We start from the raw sequence: 18309 nt of genomic DNA on the forward strand, positions 1-18309 counted from the left end.
GGTTTGTAAGCTTTTTGTTAGCTTAAGCACTTTAGTTTGGCCTGGTGGTCCCATTTTCATTTGAGGTTTACCTAGGTGTTTTGTACTTTTTAAATTAAGAGGTGTCGACACCGGCTCCTACGGCCCTGTACAAGGTTGGCCCGGTGTTGCCCCTCTTTGTTCTGTTTGTCCGGCCCACCAGGTCTAACTTTCTGTTGTTACTTTGTTTCTTTTTATGGGCACAGGGTTCTTTTTTGTAAGTGTTCTTCCTTCCTTTATCTCCTGATTCAAAAAAGAAGAAAGTGAACCAGAAGTTAAAATACAATCTTTGAACTTTGAACATTTGGTCTCCTGTGTCCTTCATAAAATATGTTTCCCTTGTTTTGGGTCATAACACTGTCTGCAGTGTTTAAAGTAGGAGCCTATTTTAAGAGGTGAGTGACAGTGGAGTCTCACCCATATCGGTGCCGGGCCACATCCCTGGACAGTCTCTCAGACAGGTATGCACCGATACGGTCCAGTTTCTCTGGAGCTGACAGGGCGTAGAATGTCAGCTTCTCCATGTTGGCTTTGACTAGCCCATCCTGACAACAAAAAAAGATAAGAAAGAAGGTTAGACATTTTGTGCCAGTATGGAGTAAATGACGGGCACTTATGTGTTCTACTTAAAATGTGGGCTTCACTGTGACCTCCTCGTGCCCACTGGCTGCCCTACTTTGAGTGGTCAGAAGCAGCAGAGCAAAAATAGTCTCCCCCTGAAGACATTTACATAAAGACTGATTTTAAATTTGTTTTAAATAGCAAAAATATAAAAAACAGTTTACAATTATTAATTACCATAAGCATTACTATCCCACCAGTGAACAGGAGCCCACTGCAGACAGGCCAATGTTTATCTCCCAACTGAATATTTGAGAATATTTGAGTAAAAAGGGAAGGAACCCTGCCAATGGACAGACCGACTGAGGTTACAATACTTAAGTGTTCGAAAGGCTTAAGCTTCTGAACAGATTCATGTCATAATTATATTTTAATTGAAGCGCTGTACAATTATTTCCCCAGAAAATGTGTTCACAATGCCTTACTTTTTCATAAACATGAGCGCATCTTACTAATTTTCATCATAGTTTTTTCAATTAATCAAATCAGGTGCACTTGTTATTCCTGTACAATCAAGGCCACAAAACATAAAGCAAAGACTGTAAACTTCAGACTTTCATATACAAATTGGAAGCACAATGATTTTCTGCATTGAGCTGTTGCCAATTGGCTGCAGATGCAAAGGAAAAAGTAGGTTACTGCAGTACGGCAAATAAACTCCTCAACAACCACTGACAAGAACTGCTGCTGTCTGTATAGAAGCTTGTGATGAGATCTCAGAAACATACATTAAATATTCCACAAATGCAATAATGTGAGAAAGCATCTTACCTCTGGGTCTTCCGGGAAAATGTTGTCGACGAGCCGTTTGTATCTGGGCCTGAGTGCCCCACAACAACCACAAACTCCTGAAACAAAAGAGAAAGACAAGGAATAAGCCAATTAGATACAAAATAAGACTTGACTTTCTTTCAAACAGAAATCCATCAGAATTAAAGTAATAGCAAATTATATGTGCCAAAACTAGTAGAGAAACAAGGAGGTATTTCACTTTATCAATACTAGAATAGACTTAGAACTGTAGTATTGTGACAACACTATTACGAGGTCATGAGCAAAAGCTTTTTCAGCATCAGCAACACAACATGCGATTCATGACAACTTTCTTTCCGCGCAGTAGGAGAAAACACAATTATCCACCTATGCGCGGTGCCAAACGCAAGCGAGGCATCCGGTTAAGTCATGACTCCGAATGGTGGAAGAACTTCAGCAGCGATGAGTCATCAGGAGACCCCGGGAGAAAGGCATCCAAACAGAGTCAAACAATGATAGAATCCTCCTTCCACAACACTTTCAACGCAGAAGATGTTTTAGAAGTAGGTCACTGCGCTGTCACCGCTGGAGCCGCATGGAGCGAAATGGCACTCAGCAAAAGAAGAAAAGTTTTTTAAATGACATGGTCTTAGTTAAAAAAACAAAAACATGTTTGAGTTTGTTTTATCTGCTTTTCTCATATAAGATAAGATAAGATAAGATAAGATAAGATAATCCTTTATTGTCCCACATGGGGAAATTTCATTGGTGCAACGCAGGTAGATACAGAGGTAGATACAGAAGAACAGATCACTTATAGGAAGTCTGATAAACACTTTCAGTAGAAGATCTCCTATAAATAAATAAAAACTCCCATAGACAAATAAATACATAAATACCATTGCATGTGATCCCGACAGTAATTGCACATGAATATGTGTCACGACAGCACATAGATTGCACATGAATTTCACAGTAATTGCACATGAATTCCAACAGCAATTGCACATACGACAGAATTGCACATCAGTATTAGGTTAGGTCAGTATTGCGACGGGATAACGTGACGATCTCCGGGTAAGACGACTGTTCTCCGCAGTTTCATGAGTTCCTCCTTTGTGTAAACGCGGTACGGCGCCGGGCGGGGGGCGGGGCCGGAGCCGGGGGACTCAGAGCCAAGACACATCGCAACGACACGACGAAAACACTCAATCCAGCCGAATAAAGTCAAAACAAGTTAATTTAAAGCGATTCCAGTGCGTGTCCCGATCGTTCGTCAAGTTCCTCTTTCATATAAACGTGTACATAAACGTGTACCGACGACACGCCGTACTTTAGCGCGGCTGGAGGGGCTGGTGGGCTCGCTCGGAGCTAGCTCACGTCACAACAACACAACGAACGCAACGAAAAACGCTCAAATCCAGCCGAAAAAAAGTCAAAAACAGTTGAATTAAAAAACTATTCCAGCGCGTGTCCCTATCGTACAGTAAAATAGAAAAAATATACTAACTATATTTACAAAATATAGGAGATAAAGCACAATAAGTGTGAGAAAGAAGAGAGAGCGTTTACACCGGGCTGCCAGCTGTACCAGCGCCTTATGATTATATATATATATTGTTACACGATGGTACTCTCAAATTCAACGGCTTATAAAAGAAAAACTGAATCCAAACGAAGAACCTGCGATGAAAAGAAGGGGAAATACTTCTAGATTCATGCCCCAAATGTTTCCACCAGTTGGTGTCCAGTTGGGTATCAGTTAGGTCTACGCAGTACCAGTTACCATAGTGATTAGAAGTTCCTACGTCATAAAAAGACAGCGCTTTATTACTGAACTCGACCGTGGAACTGTTTTCTTCTTCTTCTTCAACTACTATGGTGTTTTATGGCGGATGGTATCCAAGAGTTACTCTGACTGGCGGTAATGTAACACTTGGATACCAACCGCCATAAAACAACAACAACAACAACAACATCCAAGGCTCGGGCCTTGAAGCCTAAAGAGTGAAGTCTAAAGAATGAAGTCTGAACAATAAAGTCTAAAGAATAAAGTCTAAAGTCTAAAACTGGTTACAGACCGCGGCGTCCGAAGCATCCAGTTTACATTCAAAGTCTATGTAAACGCACGTCGAACGCGTCCTCCGCAGTGCGATTTCTATGTTTTTGAGGCGCGATTCCTGCGTTTTCGTACATTCTCAACGATTTGAGCGCACGTACGCTCCCGAGCCGCTTTTGGACTTTGTAAAGTTATTAGACCAAAGCCATGGTCCGCCATTAAACTCCATTTTCACCACGAGAAAAGCAACACAGCACAACTCGTCCACTGCGCATGTGCAGGACGACTCAGACACACGTCTGCGGTTGAGTGTATTTCACTGCGTCGAGAACGCGCGTCCGGGGCGTTTGTCTTCAAATGTACAGGCGTCTAACTTCTGCGTCAGGTGTGAATTGGCTCCCGCGGTGTGAACAGCGCTTTTGATGTACAACTACAGTAGGTGGCGGTAATGTAACCAACCGCCATAAAACACCAAAGAAGAAAAAGAAGCATTATATCATAATTTTCCTTTTAAGTGTCGTTACGTCAAAACAACATTGTTTACGGCATGGGAAAACCGGCATCTTACCTCCGCGTTTTGCGGAACTGCTCGACCCAAATCGGCAACTCGCGCGGAGCGCTCAGCAGTCTGAAAGACGGTTAGCGAGGGAGAAGTGTACAAATGAACATTTATCCATTTATCTACTTTATAATATTTTTATGATGCCTAGAGGTGGTACTTTCTGATGTGATATGAAATAAAAAATTTAAAATCCTTATTTTAAATTTGGACCTTTATGTAACACTTTTGTACACTTAAGTGTGGAGTGACTCCACTGCCTAATGCCCATAGTTGCATGCATTCAGATTTATACAGACCTATCTTTATTAATAAGATAAGATTAAGATAATAAAGAAAAATATTTAAAATAGTCTAACAAGTCATAAGGATTGCCAACATACCCACTACTCGAAGTAACAAAACAACACAGAAATTTTCTAATACAGTTGACGGCGGCATTCGAGGATGGGTCAAATGCCAGAGAAGAAATTTCCCTACGATAATGTGTACCTCAAGGAGGGCGATATAAAAAAATGTACGATTGCAACTGTTGTTCTAGATATACGCAAACTGTAAATATCAAGTACATTATTTCCAATGAAAACAATCAGAAATTAACTCGTCTGGAATCCTCTCCCAAACAAGGAAATAACAAGATATACTTCAAGTAGAGTTGTCACAATATTAGGGTAAAGCTCAATACACAATACCCATTTTGATATCATAAAAATAATTTTAAAACACTTGGATTTAGACAATAGAATGTAATACCCAATTCGTACTTCAGATACAAGTTTTAGGAGTTTAGAATTGGTGTAATCCTGATGACTACAACTGACAGTAAAATAATAAAAGTAAAATAATAGTTCTCAGACTAGCTCCTTAGATTGAGAGTCAAAAAGTCTTGTAAAAACAGTGTCTAGATGACTGCAACTGAATCTTTGACTACAGTTTTAAGATAAGATAAGATATTCCTTTATTGTCCACACATGGGGAAATTTCATTGTTGCAACGCAGGTAGATACAGAGGAAAAGGACAGATGACTTATAAGCAGTTTAAAAAACTCTGGATAGAAGAACTCTCATAAACAAAACTCTTATAAACAAAAGCTCCTATAGACAGAACCTCATTTCTTAATAAGGAATGGAGGGGAAAAATAAAGATACTTATTTATTTATTTCTTTAATATATTTTATTCAATTTTAGTATTGATTATTACCTGGGTATCAATACCTTTGACAAACCCGCAATAACCAGCACATTTGCAGACACATTAGCTTGCCTGGAAAATCCAGAATGATATCTCTCAGTATATTTATATATTTATACAGATCAATATCAGTCTGGTCACTCTATAATCCCCTCGAGTTCAGATGGGCGTGATTGACAGGATTAGCCAATCAGGAACATGCATGGTCTGTCTGTATCAAAACAAACATGATTACTTAAGAGGAAAAAAAGATCACAGATTTCTGCAAAATCAATAAAGTGTTCATCTGAGAGGAGACGTTTGGTTTTGTTCTAAATGACAAAGGACCAATGAACTCCTCTGTTTCACACATGTCACGGATGTAAACACATCCGATTGCACAATACGTTTTGAGTTTGACTCGAGGCGTGACAAGAGGGCGTAGTGATCAGGTTCACCCTTCATAAACAATTGAAGATGTACATGTTCCTGACCCCAGGTCTCATTGTAGCACTTTCCTGATCAGGAGACATACAGAGAGCTTGAAATTAAAAACTTAAACCTAAACAAGCTACTCTACAAGAACGCATCCTCTAACAAAACTTTAATACTTCCCAAAAAGAGAATACCCATAGAATTGTGATAAAGACTTTTGAATACTTTTAAGGGTTCAGCTAATTTAATGTATCAACTTGTAATACCTTTTCGGACCCCGCGGATGCCCGGCTGATGCATTGTGAAAATATGGTCTCAATATTATTGAGACAATGGAAAAAAAAAATTGTCAGCAATGCGTGTTTTTGTCAGTATAAGTGTGGCTTATCCTTAAAGTGTCCCGTTAGACATACAAGAAAGTAATAGAGGCGTGTATTTACTGCACTTTTCTTAGCAGCCGGGCTCATCTGAAAACTCTTGTCTATTCATAGCTGTTCTTCTCCATCACTTCACACACTAATGAAGCCGTTACGTCCTCTCCCACGCACCTCTCGTATCAGCCCGAATCTGGACCGGAGGAGACACCAAGGAACTAATGTCAAGGCAGGAGCGGACAAATGAAGAGCAATTACTGGTAAACGACAACAATCGGATAAATGAGGGGTTTTGTTGATGGCATTTTTGCTTAAATAGTTTATGTCAATGTGATATATGCCGATTACGATCGTTCCAACAGCGTATAATGCATTTAACCCTTGCAGGTCTGATACAATGTCACCAAAGACGCACAACAAAACGGAGAAAAACTCTTTGGAATAGGAACTCTTTAGCCATACAGTATTTCACAATGATCAAGGGTTGTCGGAAAATTGATACCCAGATAATATAATGGATAGAAAAAAGTCAGCTGACTGTTTTTGAATAGTTTTAGAATGGTATTAATATACTTTGTCAGAACCAAAGGGAACAATAAACAAACTACTATTTTGTGTTGAAAACGGCCTTCTATCTACTTTTTTTTATTTTTTTGTGATCATTGACATATGGTTAAGGTTTTTTTTGTCTTGTCTCCCTGATTTACAAAAGGACATGATTGACAGGCGGTTTATCCAATCAGAGAGACGCATGGTCAGGTCATGTCTAAACAAACATGGCAGCTTACGAGGAAAAAAAGGAAATTAAAATAATACATTGATTGAGGATTGAGAGAGCGCAGAATTCTGCAGCGTCAACAAGAAAAGCATTCAACTCTACAAATCTGAGGTAAATGAAGTTATGGATTTTGTACTGAATGTTATGAGAATTTGAGAGTCTTCCACATTTGAGGGAGACGTGCTTCAAATTATCGGCTGTGGCTGGACCGTCCAAAGTTGGGATAGTCGTTTTTATGCCCCTCTATGGTCCAATTCCAGACCCTTCTGCATTTCGACAGAATTTAGGAGAGACTGGCTGGATTGTACCCATGGTGCATGTTATGGGTTAATGTGGAAAACCGCCTTGCCAGGAGGAAACCCACCCATACACGGAAATGAACATGCAAAACCCCACCCGGGAGTCGAACCTGCAAACATCCCGGATATCCAAATTTGTATAGCGCATCAAGACTTGTCCTATCAAAATCAAGTTAATTTAGTTTTCCTCATCACAACGCAACAACGGTGAAGCTAGAACACCGGTACAGCTAATTAAACTGTACAATTACTTCCTGCGCTCCCATTACAAAACACGGTTTGTGTTTTGTCACAGATGTAAAAAGCAGTCGGTAATAACAGGCTTGCTTTGAAAACAGCAGTGACAATGACAGGAGGTGAGGAGCGTGAACAGCAGGGGGTCTCACGACATCCGCCCACTCTGCATGGACTCCAGGCCCTCTCCGCGCCGCACATGGGCCCACACGCCAGGCTGCGAGCGGCGCGCAGCTGAGCACTAAATCACGGGTGTTAGTTAGCGCACAGAACAAACAACGACCGGGGAAGGGGTGGACAGACATGTAGGCGCTGACACTTATGGATGGGGTCCACACCTACCAAACCACAGCAGCTAATCACAGAGCTATTTTTATCACCCTACAATGGGATGGGTCCATTAACAGATTGCAAACTGCATTTGCGTCTGAACTGCAGCTTAGCGATTGCACATTACGTGAAGGGGATGAAGACAGGAAGTGTACGTGTATAAAGCCTGAAGAACTGTGAAATGCAAAGACAAACAAACACAATAGGTTCACGTTATAGAACGGGGGTGGGCAATTATTTTCCTCCGAGGGCCATATTCGAATCCAGGCCGGCCCACGATCATGTAAAAAAAAAATAATATCCAAAACATTAAATATCAAATAAAATATCACTTTTCTGTCAAATATAGGCTATTGAATCTATTATTTAATTCATTTCACGTCATATTTATTCCGCTGGCCGCAGTTTGCCCACCCGTTATAGAATGATTTTATAATGTCTTAATTTCAGATGGAGGGCGGTGGCCGATAAAACTCTATGGGAGATTCACTGGATTTGAAAGAAATTATGATCCACAAATGTTGAACGTCATTATTATTAGTTTGGGATCGGTTCCACAAAGTCACCACATTAATCTTATGTCTCAAAGTCCTTTTAACTGACAACAATCACGTCTGTGGGGTTGAAAAATGGATTTGTGAAGCTCTTCTCTGTTTATTTATGCTGGAAGAGAGGGGGTGTACTTTGTTCCAGTTTTTGATTCCTGTGGTTACATACAGTTACTACAATAGATAATAACCATTAATTAAGCGACAAATCTGCAATTTGACAGACAATCAGTAAACTGTACCATATTCTGACCAGCTCAATGTTTAAACTGTAGGGATTCCTGTTAGCACAACCCATTGACAAAAACATACAGAGAAAGTGAAGTTTCATGACACAATACAAGATACAGCCCAGCGGGACACACTGAATGTTTATCAGAATCAGAAAAGGTTTATTGCCAGTGAACAAACTTCACAGGCTAGGAACCTGCTTTGGTGATTCAGTGCAACATAAAACAATGAACAATAATGAAGCAAATTATAACAAATAAAAGGCATGCATTAAAGAAAAACTATTTCAATGTATTAATAAGATAAAGTACACAAAATGTACAGGTACGTTTACAGAAGTAGTTCAAAAGTGAACAGTGCAGAGTGATTGATTAAATTAGAATTAAAGTGACAGTGTTTAGGAAGTGTTCATGAGTCCAACAGCAGAGGGAAAGAAACTGTTCTTGTGGCTCGAGGTTCTGGTCCGGATGGACCGTGGCCTCCTGCCTGAGGGGAGTAGCCTCCTGCCTGAGGGGAGTGGCCTCCTGCCTGAGGGGAGTGGCCTCCTGCCTGAGGGGAGTGGCCTCCTGCCTGAGGGGAGTGGCCTCCTGCCTGAGGGGAGTAGCTCATATAGTCCGTATCCAGGGTGACAAGGGTCAGCTGTGATCCGACCTGCACGTCCCAGAGTCCTGGAGACGTACAGGTCCTGCAGAGATGGAAGTCTGCAGCCGATCACCTTCTCAGCAGAGCGCACCACGTGCTATAGTCTGCTCAAACATTGTCACAAATTTAAATTAAATACACCACTGCAGGAAAGAAATTATGGGCTATTTTTAGATTCTGCAGATTCATGAAGAGCAAATAAACTCATTTACTTTAAGTGAGTAGCCCTAGTCTGAGACAAAAAACATTGAGTATTACTGGGAATACACTGCTAGTTAATTCCGACACTGCTAGTTAATTAATTGCCCTATTCTTTCTTATAGGGCAATACTGTTGTTTTTACTGTTGCAGTCTCATATCAGTCTCGTGTATGTAGCTGCTGTTTGTTTAAAGCTGCTTTGTTGTTCTTATGGTCACGTGACATGGCCTTTAAGTGCACAGCCTTAGTAAGTCACTCAATAAGGCACATTTTGAAGGATTTGTTAAGTGATTCAACCTTCAGCTTCACAGGAAGTCACATTACATTAAAAAGCAAAGCAAGCACAATGTGCACAATGTGATGTCTACAATGAATTCAGTTGTTTTTAATGCAAGAGAGAAGAGACAAGACAGGCCAAGTCTATTCTTACCCCAGGCTAGTAACGCAGACAAACTCTCTCTATAAACAGGAAGGGGCAGATGGAGGAGCATTTTTGAGCAAACAGAACGAAAGCCCAGCGGATTAACCAAATATCACAGGTCTTGTGTGCTTTGCAAATTCACCAGGAGGGAAAATAACATTTGTTTTAAATACATTTTAAAAACCCTACTTGTTCTGCCGGGTGGTGGAGTGGTTAAGGCGGCGGTGTCGAGAGTTCGAATCCCAACAATGACAATTTACTGCATGTCCTCCCTTCTCTCATCCCCATTTCACACTCAGCTGTCCTGTCTAATAAAGCTTACAGGCCAAAAACAAACCTTGGGAAATAAAATAAATAAATAACAGCTACACGTGACTGCAATGGCATTCTTCTGCAGCATATTGCCCTCACTATAGTTCATTCTATGCGTGCTATTCGTCTAAGCCTGCCAGATGCAAACACCGATTTGATCCGGTATAGGTAGGCGAACACACGTCTGATATAATACACGCAACACGGAGATGAACAGGTCGAGCCGCCCACAAATCCTCATGACATACGGCCGAATGACACTCCATGAATCACAGCCCAACAGGCAAAAATGGGGGTTAGAAGCGCCAGTGGTGGAAAGAAACAAAGTACAAAATGTATAAAAGGACTGATCTTAACAATTTTAGGTATCTGTATTTTACTTACATTTCACGTAGAGTTGAGATGGATACTTTTTGGCATCTGTACTGACACGTCCATTACACTTTAACTGAGCTGAAATGTTAAATGTTTTCCTTACAGTTTGAGACAAGCTGAAATGGTGGAGGTTAAACATTATTAAATAACCAAGAAAATTCAGTTCAGTCGCTTCTATTGACCAATTATCAGCACAATTCTATTTCAATATCACTACATTTGATCTGTGCAAGCAAAAACAGTGCAAAACGCTGAAAGTAGATGTAGCTACCTCAACACCTCATACTTAGGTAACAGAATTGAGTGCTTCTTCCACCACTGAAAAGCACTTAAATTGTTCACTTAATTCAGACAAAACAAACAAACTCGCCGCTTAAGCTGTTAACTGTGCTGGCAGTTCATGTCTATTGAAAGAGCAAAGGAGAAGCAGAGTACATTGTGAATTAGGGCCAAATAATCAATAGTAGCCCATACGTCAGCCTGTCCCAGAAAAACTACCGTACAAGGGCACGAGTAAAGATCACAGTTCACTTGGGAATATAATACAACAACATAGCAATTCCACTGTGCCAGGCCAAATCAATAAGCGACACACTGCATTTCAATTCACAAAAAAAGAAGAGATTAAGTTACCAAAGTGTACCATTAGTGTTCCCATAACATGCTTGTACAGACTAGAGACGAGGAGGTCCCACACACGGAAGAAGAAAACCCAGAAGAATGCTGCAGAACTGGTCAGCTTGCATGACAGCCACGACAAAGAAGAGACACACAATCTCTTACCGTACATCGATCGTGATGTTGTGGCTGCGTTTTGTGTCCGGATGATATTGCGGCTCTCCTGTCACGCACACGAACCCGCACACGCAACTAAACCGCGCTTTTTACGCTATGGGTATGATGTGCACGTGCGCCCGGGGCTGAGAACCGTTTGACTGAGCGGCGTGATTGGTGCAGAGCGGGTCTTTTTAACTCGCTCGCGCCTGCACGGAGCCCACGTCACTGACGAGCGTGCCGTGGTGACCTTGGATTTTCCCTCGTTCCGTCTCCAGCAGCGTAAGAAAAAAAAAGGAAAAGAAGGGACTGAGTGAGGTTGGAGGTGGTCGTGTGTGCAGGTTTCACTCACGCCCCCCTACGTTTCGTCCAATCATTTTCACCGTGTTGCCCCCGAGACATGCACGAGGCACGCGGGGAAAAACAGAAGGAGACGAGACGCGCGCGCGCTACGGGGAGAGAAAGACCTCCCGCCCACGCAATCTCCGCACGCACGCGCCCCTTCCATCCTCTCAGCATCATTCTTTCCGGTTTCCCATCATTATTCTCCCTCAGCCTGGGGCTGCTGATCCTTGCGGTTTTGATTTGCCGTTGTATTCCTCATCAAAACGCCAGTCATAAGTCTGACATAGTGTCATCTAATGTGTTCAGGGTCTCCCCAGTTAATACTGGAGTCTACAATGTCTCCTAAAGATCTCCTCCGAAGTCTAAAAACAACCTAGACAACACATTGGCATCACAAAAATCACTCTTTCAGAAACCTTTTAAAAGTAGCTATAGGCCTACTATTTTTGCTTATACCGGTATAATTATGAAATGTAATAAAAAAATATATGTGTGTGCACCAAATTGCTCCGATCCATATTTCACTATTTTTTTTCTGCAGGCAAGCACTTCACTGGGATCAAATCATATTTCTTGGCTAGTGTATAATTATATTTCTAAGAGTAATAAATGTCCTATTCAGGAAAGGAAAACGTTGATAATCAACACATTTAAAAAGGCATACATTTTGTCTAGTGTTTGATACATAATTTTGTACCAATCTAACTTGCAAAAAATGTGTCAACACTTTAATTCCCTAAAAACCAAAACTTTTGTGAATTAAAATTCTATGGTCATTCTTGGATGCAATCGTTTATTAGCCACAAAACAAAACCTATTCTTGAACAGTGATCTGGATCACTAATCAACCATGTATAATTGTCTTTGATAATAAATTATTCTTAACAGTATTTTCCAAACTCACATCAACAAATACAGTATTTTTCAAACTCACATCAACAAATACAAGTAGCCGACTTTGCAGGGACAGAAAGCTTGCTGTTATCACTTACTCTTGCCACCACGATGGTCCAGAAGGGTACGGTAGTCCAGTGCCAGCCTCTGAGTGGCCGGAACATCAGGCGCTGGCAAGGGCATACTGAACAACACTCCACACAGCAGCCCACTGAGCTCAAATGCACAATATGCTACAGCACACAGTAAACTCTTACCTACTCTTGATGTCCAAGTATGTCTACAATCACTAGACAGTCCACAGATTCTCACAATTTAACTTTGGAGAATGCATTATACAACCTGATCTCAAATGATCCTTTCAAACAGACACAGCAAAACAATATAATGACACAAGAAAAGAAGTCCTTCAACTAACACTGCATATTCCTGAAATCTCCTTGCTGGTAATCTATATTAATACAGCAGCTATATCAGGAAAGAGATTAGCGATTAGAACATCTACTGTGGCTCTGCTCTCCGAATGCCTCTTACTCATTAATAAACATCTCACTAACACAATGGGCCCCACTATACAGCCCCTGTGCCCCTGTCTCGAGGCACGGGACAAGCCAACCACAGAAAGGAACAAGGAACCCGTAGGACTGACAGTCACTGTGGGTTTGGGGTTTGAGGAATGCAGCCAGTGGAGATGGAGTGCCAGAGAAATCTGGTAAGTCATTTGAAATTACATTATGTTAACATAAAATGACTTGTAACATACAAATTACAACATGATTTCTCATATGTACACACACATATATACATGTGTACGTACGTACATACATACATACATACATACATACATACATACAGACAGACAGACAGTCAAGTTGTTAGTTAGTATCATTAATACTAGATGCCAATTATTCAACAGTCTACAACTTAAAATCTTAAAATAAGTTAATTCAGTCCAAAATATATAGTAGTTATGGTGACTGGCCTAGCATGATGGTTGTAAAATGGCTGTGCTGAAAATATGTATGCAGATATTTGCCACGACATTTAATTCTACCCTTTTTATCAACGGTAAAAAAGTCATAGTAGTACATACCAGTCATGTTGATTTATCTCCACAAGGTGGCGCTACTTCCCCAGGTTCCAAGAGGGCGAATCGTCGAACACCACCACGCCCCGCGAAGCGTCTCCTCCGCGGCTTTGTCAGTCAGGAAAACCCCCGGATCGTCTTTGGCCTACGGAGGTGAGTTAGTACCATGGTTAGCTCAGCCAGTTTAGCGAAAGGTCTACCGACCAAACATTTACAAATGTACATATTTAGCGCCCCTGATGTAATTATCCTCCATCACAATCAGCAACTAAAGATTATAACAAATTAGCTGATTATAAATGTAATACTATTAAATACCTACTTGTGGTGTCTGTAGTGTGCTAACTTGGCACTTGGAGTCCTGTTGGTTTAATTAACCCTTTTTTTAATTTCTATTTGACTTAAACATTCAGACAACATCGGAATTGCCTGAATATAAAATATGTTATAATACGGACGTACACGAATAATATAACAACACATAAAACAAGTTTGTTTACAAAATGCTATGCTACATGCTAAGATTAGCATGTGTGTACTGTACAGATCTGTTTGATCGAAGTCAATCACTGTCAGAGCACAACACTTACCATAAAGCAAACAGAGTTTAGGTCCTTCAGATATTTGGCATGTGCGCTGTGGACAGTGCTTGGCTCACACCAAAGGCAAGTGCTGTTTAAATCTTAGGAATAGCTCAGGTTCTACTACCAGCTGGAGCTTCCTCTTTATATGTCTATGCCTCTATGTCATGTGTGAGTGAGGAGCCAGAGAATGACTAAGAACCAACCCTGTTCACCATGGACACTACACCAAAACAAGTCCTACTGTGTCAATGGTGAAGTCAAATATGAGATTATTTATTTCATAACATATAAAATACATTATCAGAGACATACAGTTAAAAAAAAAGAATGAATGAAAAGGAGCAGAAAGAAGAGCAATCTTACTTTATCTGCCCCTTTTTCAACTGGCACTATATACATATATACATCATATATAATATTAGGCCTGAAATATATATATATATATATATATATATATATATATATATATATATATATATATATATATATAATATATATATAATTATTATTAATTTCAAATTTGTCAAATTTGGATATTTAAACAAACAAAAAGGACAATAATAACAATAATAATAATAGAAATAATAATAGAAATAATGAAAAATAATAATAATGGCAAAATACAACAAAACGTGTCAGTCCTGTCATTGATTGTTGGTGATGTTTTTGTCATCCATTTCTTTGTGATGGCCTTTTGACATGCTGCCTGAAGTAAATTTCAAAGGTATCCATTTATTGTGTTCATGGCAGGAGATCGGAGGCCCAAATACATAATTCTTTTGTCAAAAAACAGTCTGCAGTGCCTTGTTAATTTCAGTCCAGTATTTTTGAGCCACAGGACGGTCCCAAAACACACGATTGCCTCCTGGCTGCTACAGTTTCTCCAATAGTTAGCATTTCCCTGTGAGCACTTTGACATGGTGTTATGAAAAAATGTGACACGTTTTTCCAACAAAGTTTCCTCCAGACATGTGATTTTGTGGTCCTCCACTGGGATGTACACACATTTTCCCACTCCTCGTCCGTCAAAACAAAATTATTTCTCTTTCCCATTTGCTTTTAATGTATTTAATGTAGTAGATGTCCAGATTAGCAATGCATTTATATCATTTTGATATTTAATATCATTCAGAATCAGAATCAGAATTAGAATCACAATAGGGTTTATTGCCATTTATCAATGAACAAAATTCACAAACATAGGAACTTGTCCTGGTGATTCGGTGCAACACAAACAACAAAACATTGAAAGTTCTGAATTATAAGAGAGTTATAATGGCCATTACTTTTGTTTCATTTTTTTGGTTATAATAACGCCTTGTAAATACATATAAAGGTCCTGCTTCTCCAAGCCAAAGGATTCTTTCAACATATCAAAGCTTTTCAAGTGCTAATCTTACACATTACCATAAACATTTGCATTAAATGAACATACAAAAATTCGTTGCAAACAGAAATCCAGTCTTATAGCTCAATAATCTAATTTTCTTTTTCATACTTACTAATATGATAAATTCACTCCTTTCACAGAAATGCTTAATTCCTGTGTTAACATGCTGTTAAATTGTGTATTTAACTTTAAGTGTATTATCCCACTAATCATATCTACCTTATCTAACCTACCTAACCTAACCTATCTCTGCAGTTGACTAAATAAACATGAGCACCTACAGAAAGTAGATGGTGCTCTCCATCAGTCATACCTGGACCAAAGAGTTGAACCCAGGCTAAACTTTGACTTAGACAAAATGTTTTGATCCACAAGGGAACTTACTTGGATACAGTAGCTCACAAACAACATAAAATTAGGTCTGAATAACAAACAGCAAATAGAACTCTAAATAATAATAGTGGGGAGTGAGTGCCAAAAAAGACAATGTACTTTTGATGCCCCTGTCTTCACTGGCATTTTTTACACCTCCCTGGAGTCGTGCCATGTCCCAGCCTGCTTTAAGTCGTCCATCATTGTCCTTGTCTCCAAGAAGCCCCGGATCACTGGACTTCATGACCACAGACCTGTGGCTGTAGTCATGAAGTTATTTGAGCGCCTGGTCCTTCCCCACCTCAAGTCCTTCACCTCCCCCTGCTGAACCCGCTGCAGTTTGCCTACAGAGCCAACAGGTTTGTGGACGACGCCATCAACCTGGCACTCCACTTCATCTTGCAGCATCTGGACTCCCTGGGAACCTGAGCACTGACTTCCTGACGGATCGGAGGCAGTGCGTGCAGCAGGGGAAGAATGTCTCTCGGACACTCGGACTATCAGCACAGGATTTCCACGGGGCTGTGTACTTTCCCCTCTGCTCTTCTCCCTTTACACAAACTGTTGCACCTCCAGCCATTACTCCGTAAAACTGATCAAGTTTGCGGACAACACCACCCTCATCGGGCTCATCTCGGACGGAAATGAGTCTGTCTGCAGGAGGGAGGTGGACCGGCTGGTGTCCTGGTGCAGCGGTAACAACCTGGAGCTCAACGAGATGATCATGGCCTTCAGGAAAGTCACAGCCCAAGTCAAGGCCCAGCAGAGGATATACTTCCTGCGGCAGCTGAGGAAAGCCAAGCTGCCAGCGCAGATGATGGTACAGTTCTACAAGGCCATCATTGAGTCCATCCTCACCTCCTCCATCACCGTGTGGTACGCTGGAGCCACAGCCAGGGACAAACAGAGACTACAGCGCACTGTGCGTTCTGCTGAGAAGGTGATCGGCTGCAGACTTCCATCTCTGCAGGACCTGTACGTCTCCAGGGCTCTGGGACGTGCAGATCGGATCACAGCTGACCCTTGTCACCCTGGATACGGACTATATGAGCTACTCCCCTCAGGCAGGAGGCCACTCCCCTCAGGCAGGAGGCCACTCCCCTCAGGCAGGAGGCTACTCCCCTCAGGCAGGAGGCTACTCCCCTCAGGCAGGAGGCCACGGTCCATCCGGACCAGAACCTCCCACCACAAGAACAGTTTCTTTCCTTCTGCCGTTGCACTCATGAACACTTCCTAAACACTGTCACTTTAACCATAATTCCATCACTCACTGCACTGTTCACTTTTTGCACTACATATGTAAACTCAACTGTAAATTTGTGTACATATTAAGTCTTTTTAATTATTATTTTAATTATTTAATTCTATTGTTATTTTTATCCCATAGCAGATGTAAATTGTTTCTCTTTTTGACGTATTCATTGTTCATTGTTTTATATTGCACCGAATCACCAAGATAAGTTCCTATGTTTGTGAATTCTGTTCATTGACAATGGCAATAAACACTTTCTGATTCTGATTCTGGTTTAGCTTTTCAGCACTTTTTAGCTTATTAGTGCAGAACCAAAGCAGTAAGCTTTAACACTAATTAGATTAAACGGTTTGGCCTTCCTCTCTCTCTCTCTCTCTCTCTCTCTCTCTCTCTCTCTCTCTCTCTCTCTCTCTCTCTCTCTCTCTCTCTCTCTCTCTCTCTCTCTCTCTCTCTCTCTCTCTCACACGTGTGCAGCGGTCAAATTTGAGGAAGAGGCGGACATCTTTTTTAAAGGGTTTTTTGGCCTGTTGAACTCACCACACTGCGAACGTTTTAACTACTCAACCACTGGGCAGCGAAAGGGTGTCAATTCAAGGGTATTTTTATATTAACTTTCTTTTAATTAGTCACATTTAACACAAAAAATAATAGTCGATTCTGCTACAAGCATTTACTGACCAGGTAATGGCTGTGGTCCTATCAATTACAAGACCATATCATTGACGATTAGAAATGACTGAATCTTGAGCTTGATTAAATTTTTTAGATTAATTGGCCAGCCCTTATTGAAAGGCATATTATAAATAATAAAATGGAAAGCAGTGAAGCACTCATACCCAATGAAATAATAAACTCACTCATAGCTCACTCATATAAACATGTAGCAAACAACAGACACTAACTTCCAGTAAATGTTTAATTATTTAATAGCAATGCAACGCATGATTAAATTACTCTGACTCAGGCCCGGGTCTACAGAGACTTTGCACCCTCATTTCAGTTGTGTTAAATAATGACAATTAATTAACTCGAATGTACCGTCAGTTTGGTCTAGACCTGGGCCTGCTCTGACTGATTATGAACAGGCCTACCCAGTATGATGGAGTTGTGCTGATGTTGGAGCAGTTGAAGCAGAAGTAATTGCCTTTGGCATTGGAGTTATTTTTAGTTATACTGTAATGAGCAAGAAAGGTTTAGCCGCACAATCATGGTGTGGCAGATGGGAACTCATTAGATCTGCTTTAAGGGCTT

At 40.7% G+C, this 18309-nt stretch overlaps 1 protein-coding gene across 3 annotated transcripts in view; it reads right to left on the reverse strand.

Moving 5' to 3' along the window:
* Positions 1-14157, reverse strand: part of LOC140357916 (protein EFR3 homolog B) — a 30654-nt gene extending 16497 nt beyond the window's left edge. The window contains exons 1-4 of one of the 3 annotated variants that reach the window (XM_072442497.1): positions 14051-14157; positions 13467-13605; positions 1411-1487; positions 436-563 (exon numbers count right to left, since the gene is read on the reverse strand). In XM_072442497.1, the coding sequence (XP_072298598.1) occupies positions 436-563; positions 1411-1487; positions 13467-13473 (212 nt within the window). In that variant the 5' untranslated portion in view covers positions 13474-13605; positions 14051-14157. Of the gene's footprint in view, positions 1-435; positions 564-1410; positions 1488-11143; positions 11317-12471; positions 12737-13466; positions 13606-14050 lie in introns of those variants that run through there. The other 2 variants (XM_072442489.1, XM_072442506.1) reach the window with 2 other exon arrangements.
* Between the last annotated feature and the right edge of the window lie 4152 nt (positions 14158-18309).

This window comes from Eucyclogobius newberryi, unplaced genomic scaffold (assembly GCF_026437365.1).
Source record: "Eucyclogobius newberryi isolate DKJ021-1_F unplaced genomic scaffold, fEucNew1.0.hap1 SCAF_1, whole genome shotgun sequence".
In the NCBI taxonomy this organism is placed as follows: Eukaryota; Metazoa; Chordata; class Actinopteri; order Gobiiformes; family Gobiidae; genus Eucyclogobius; species Eucyclogobius newberryi.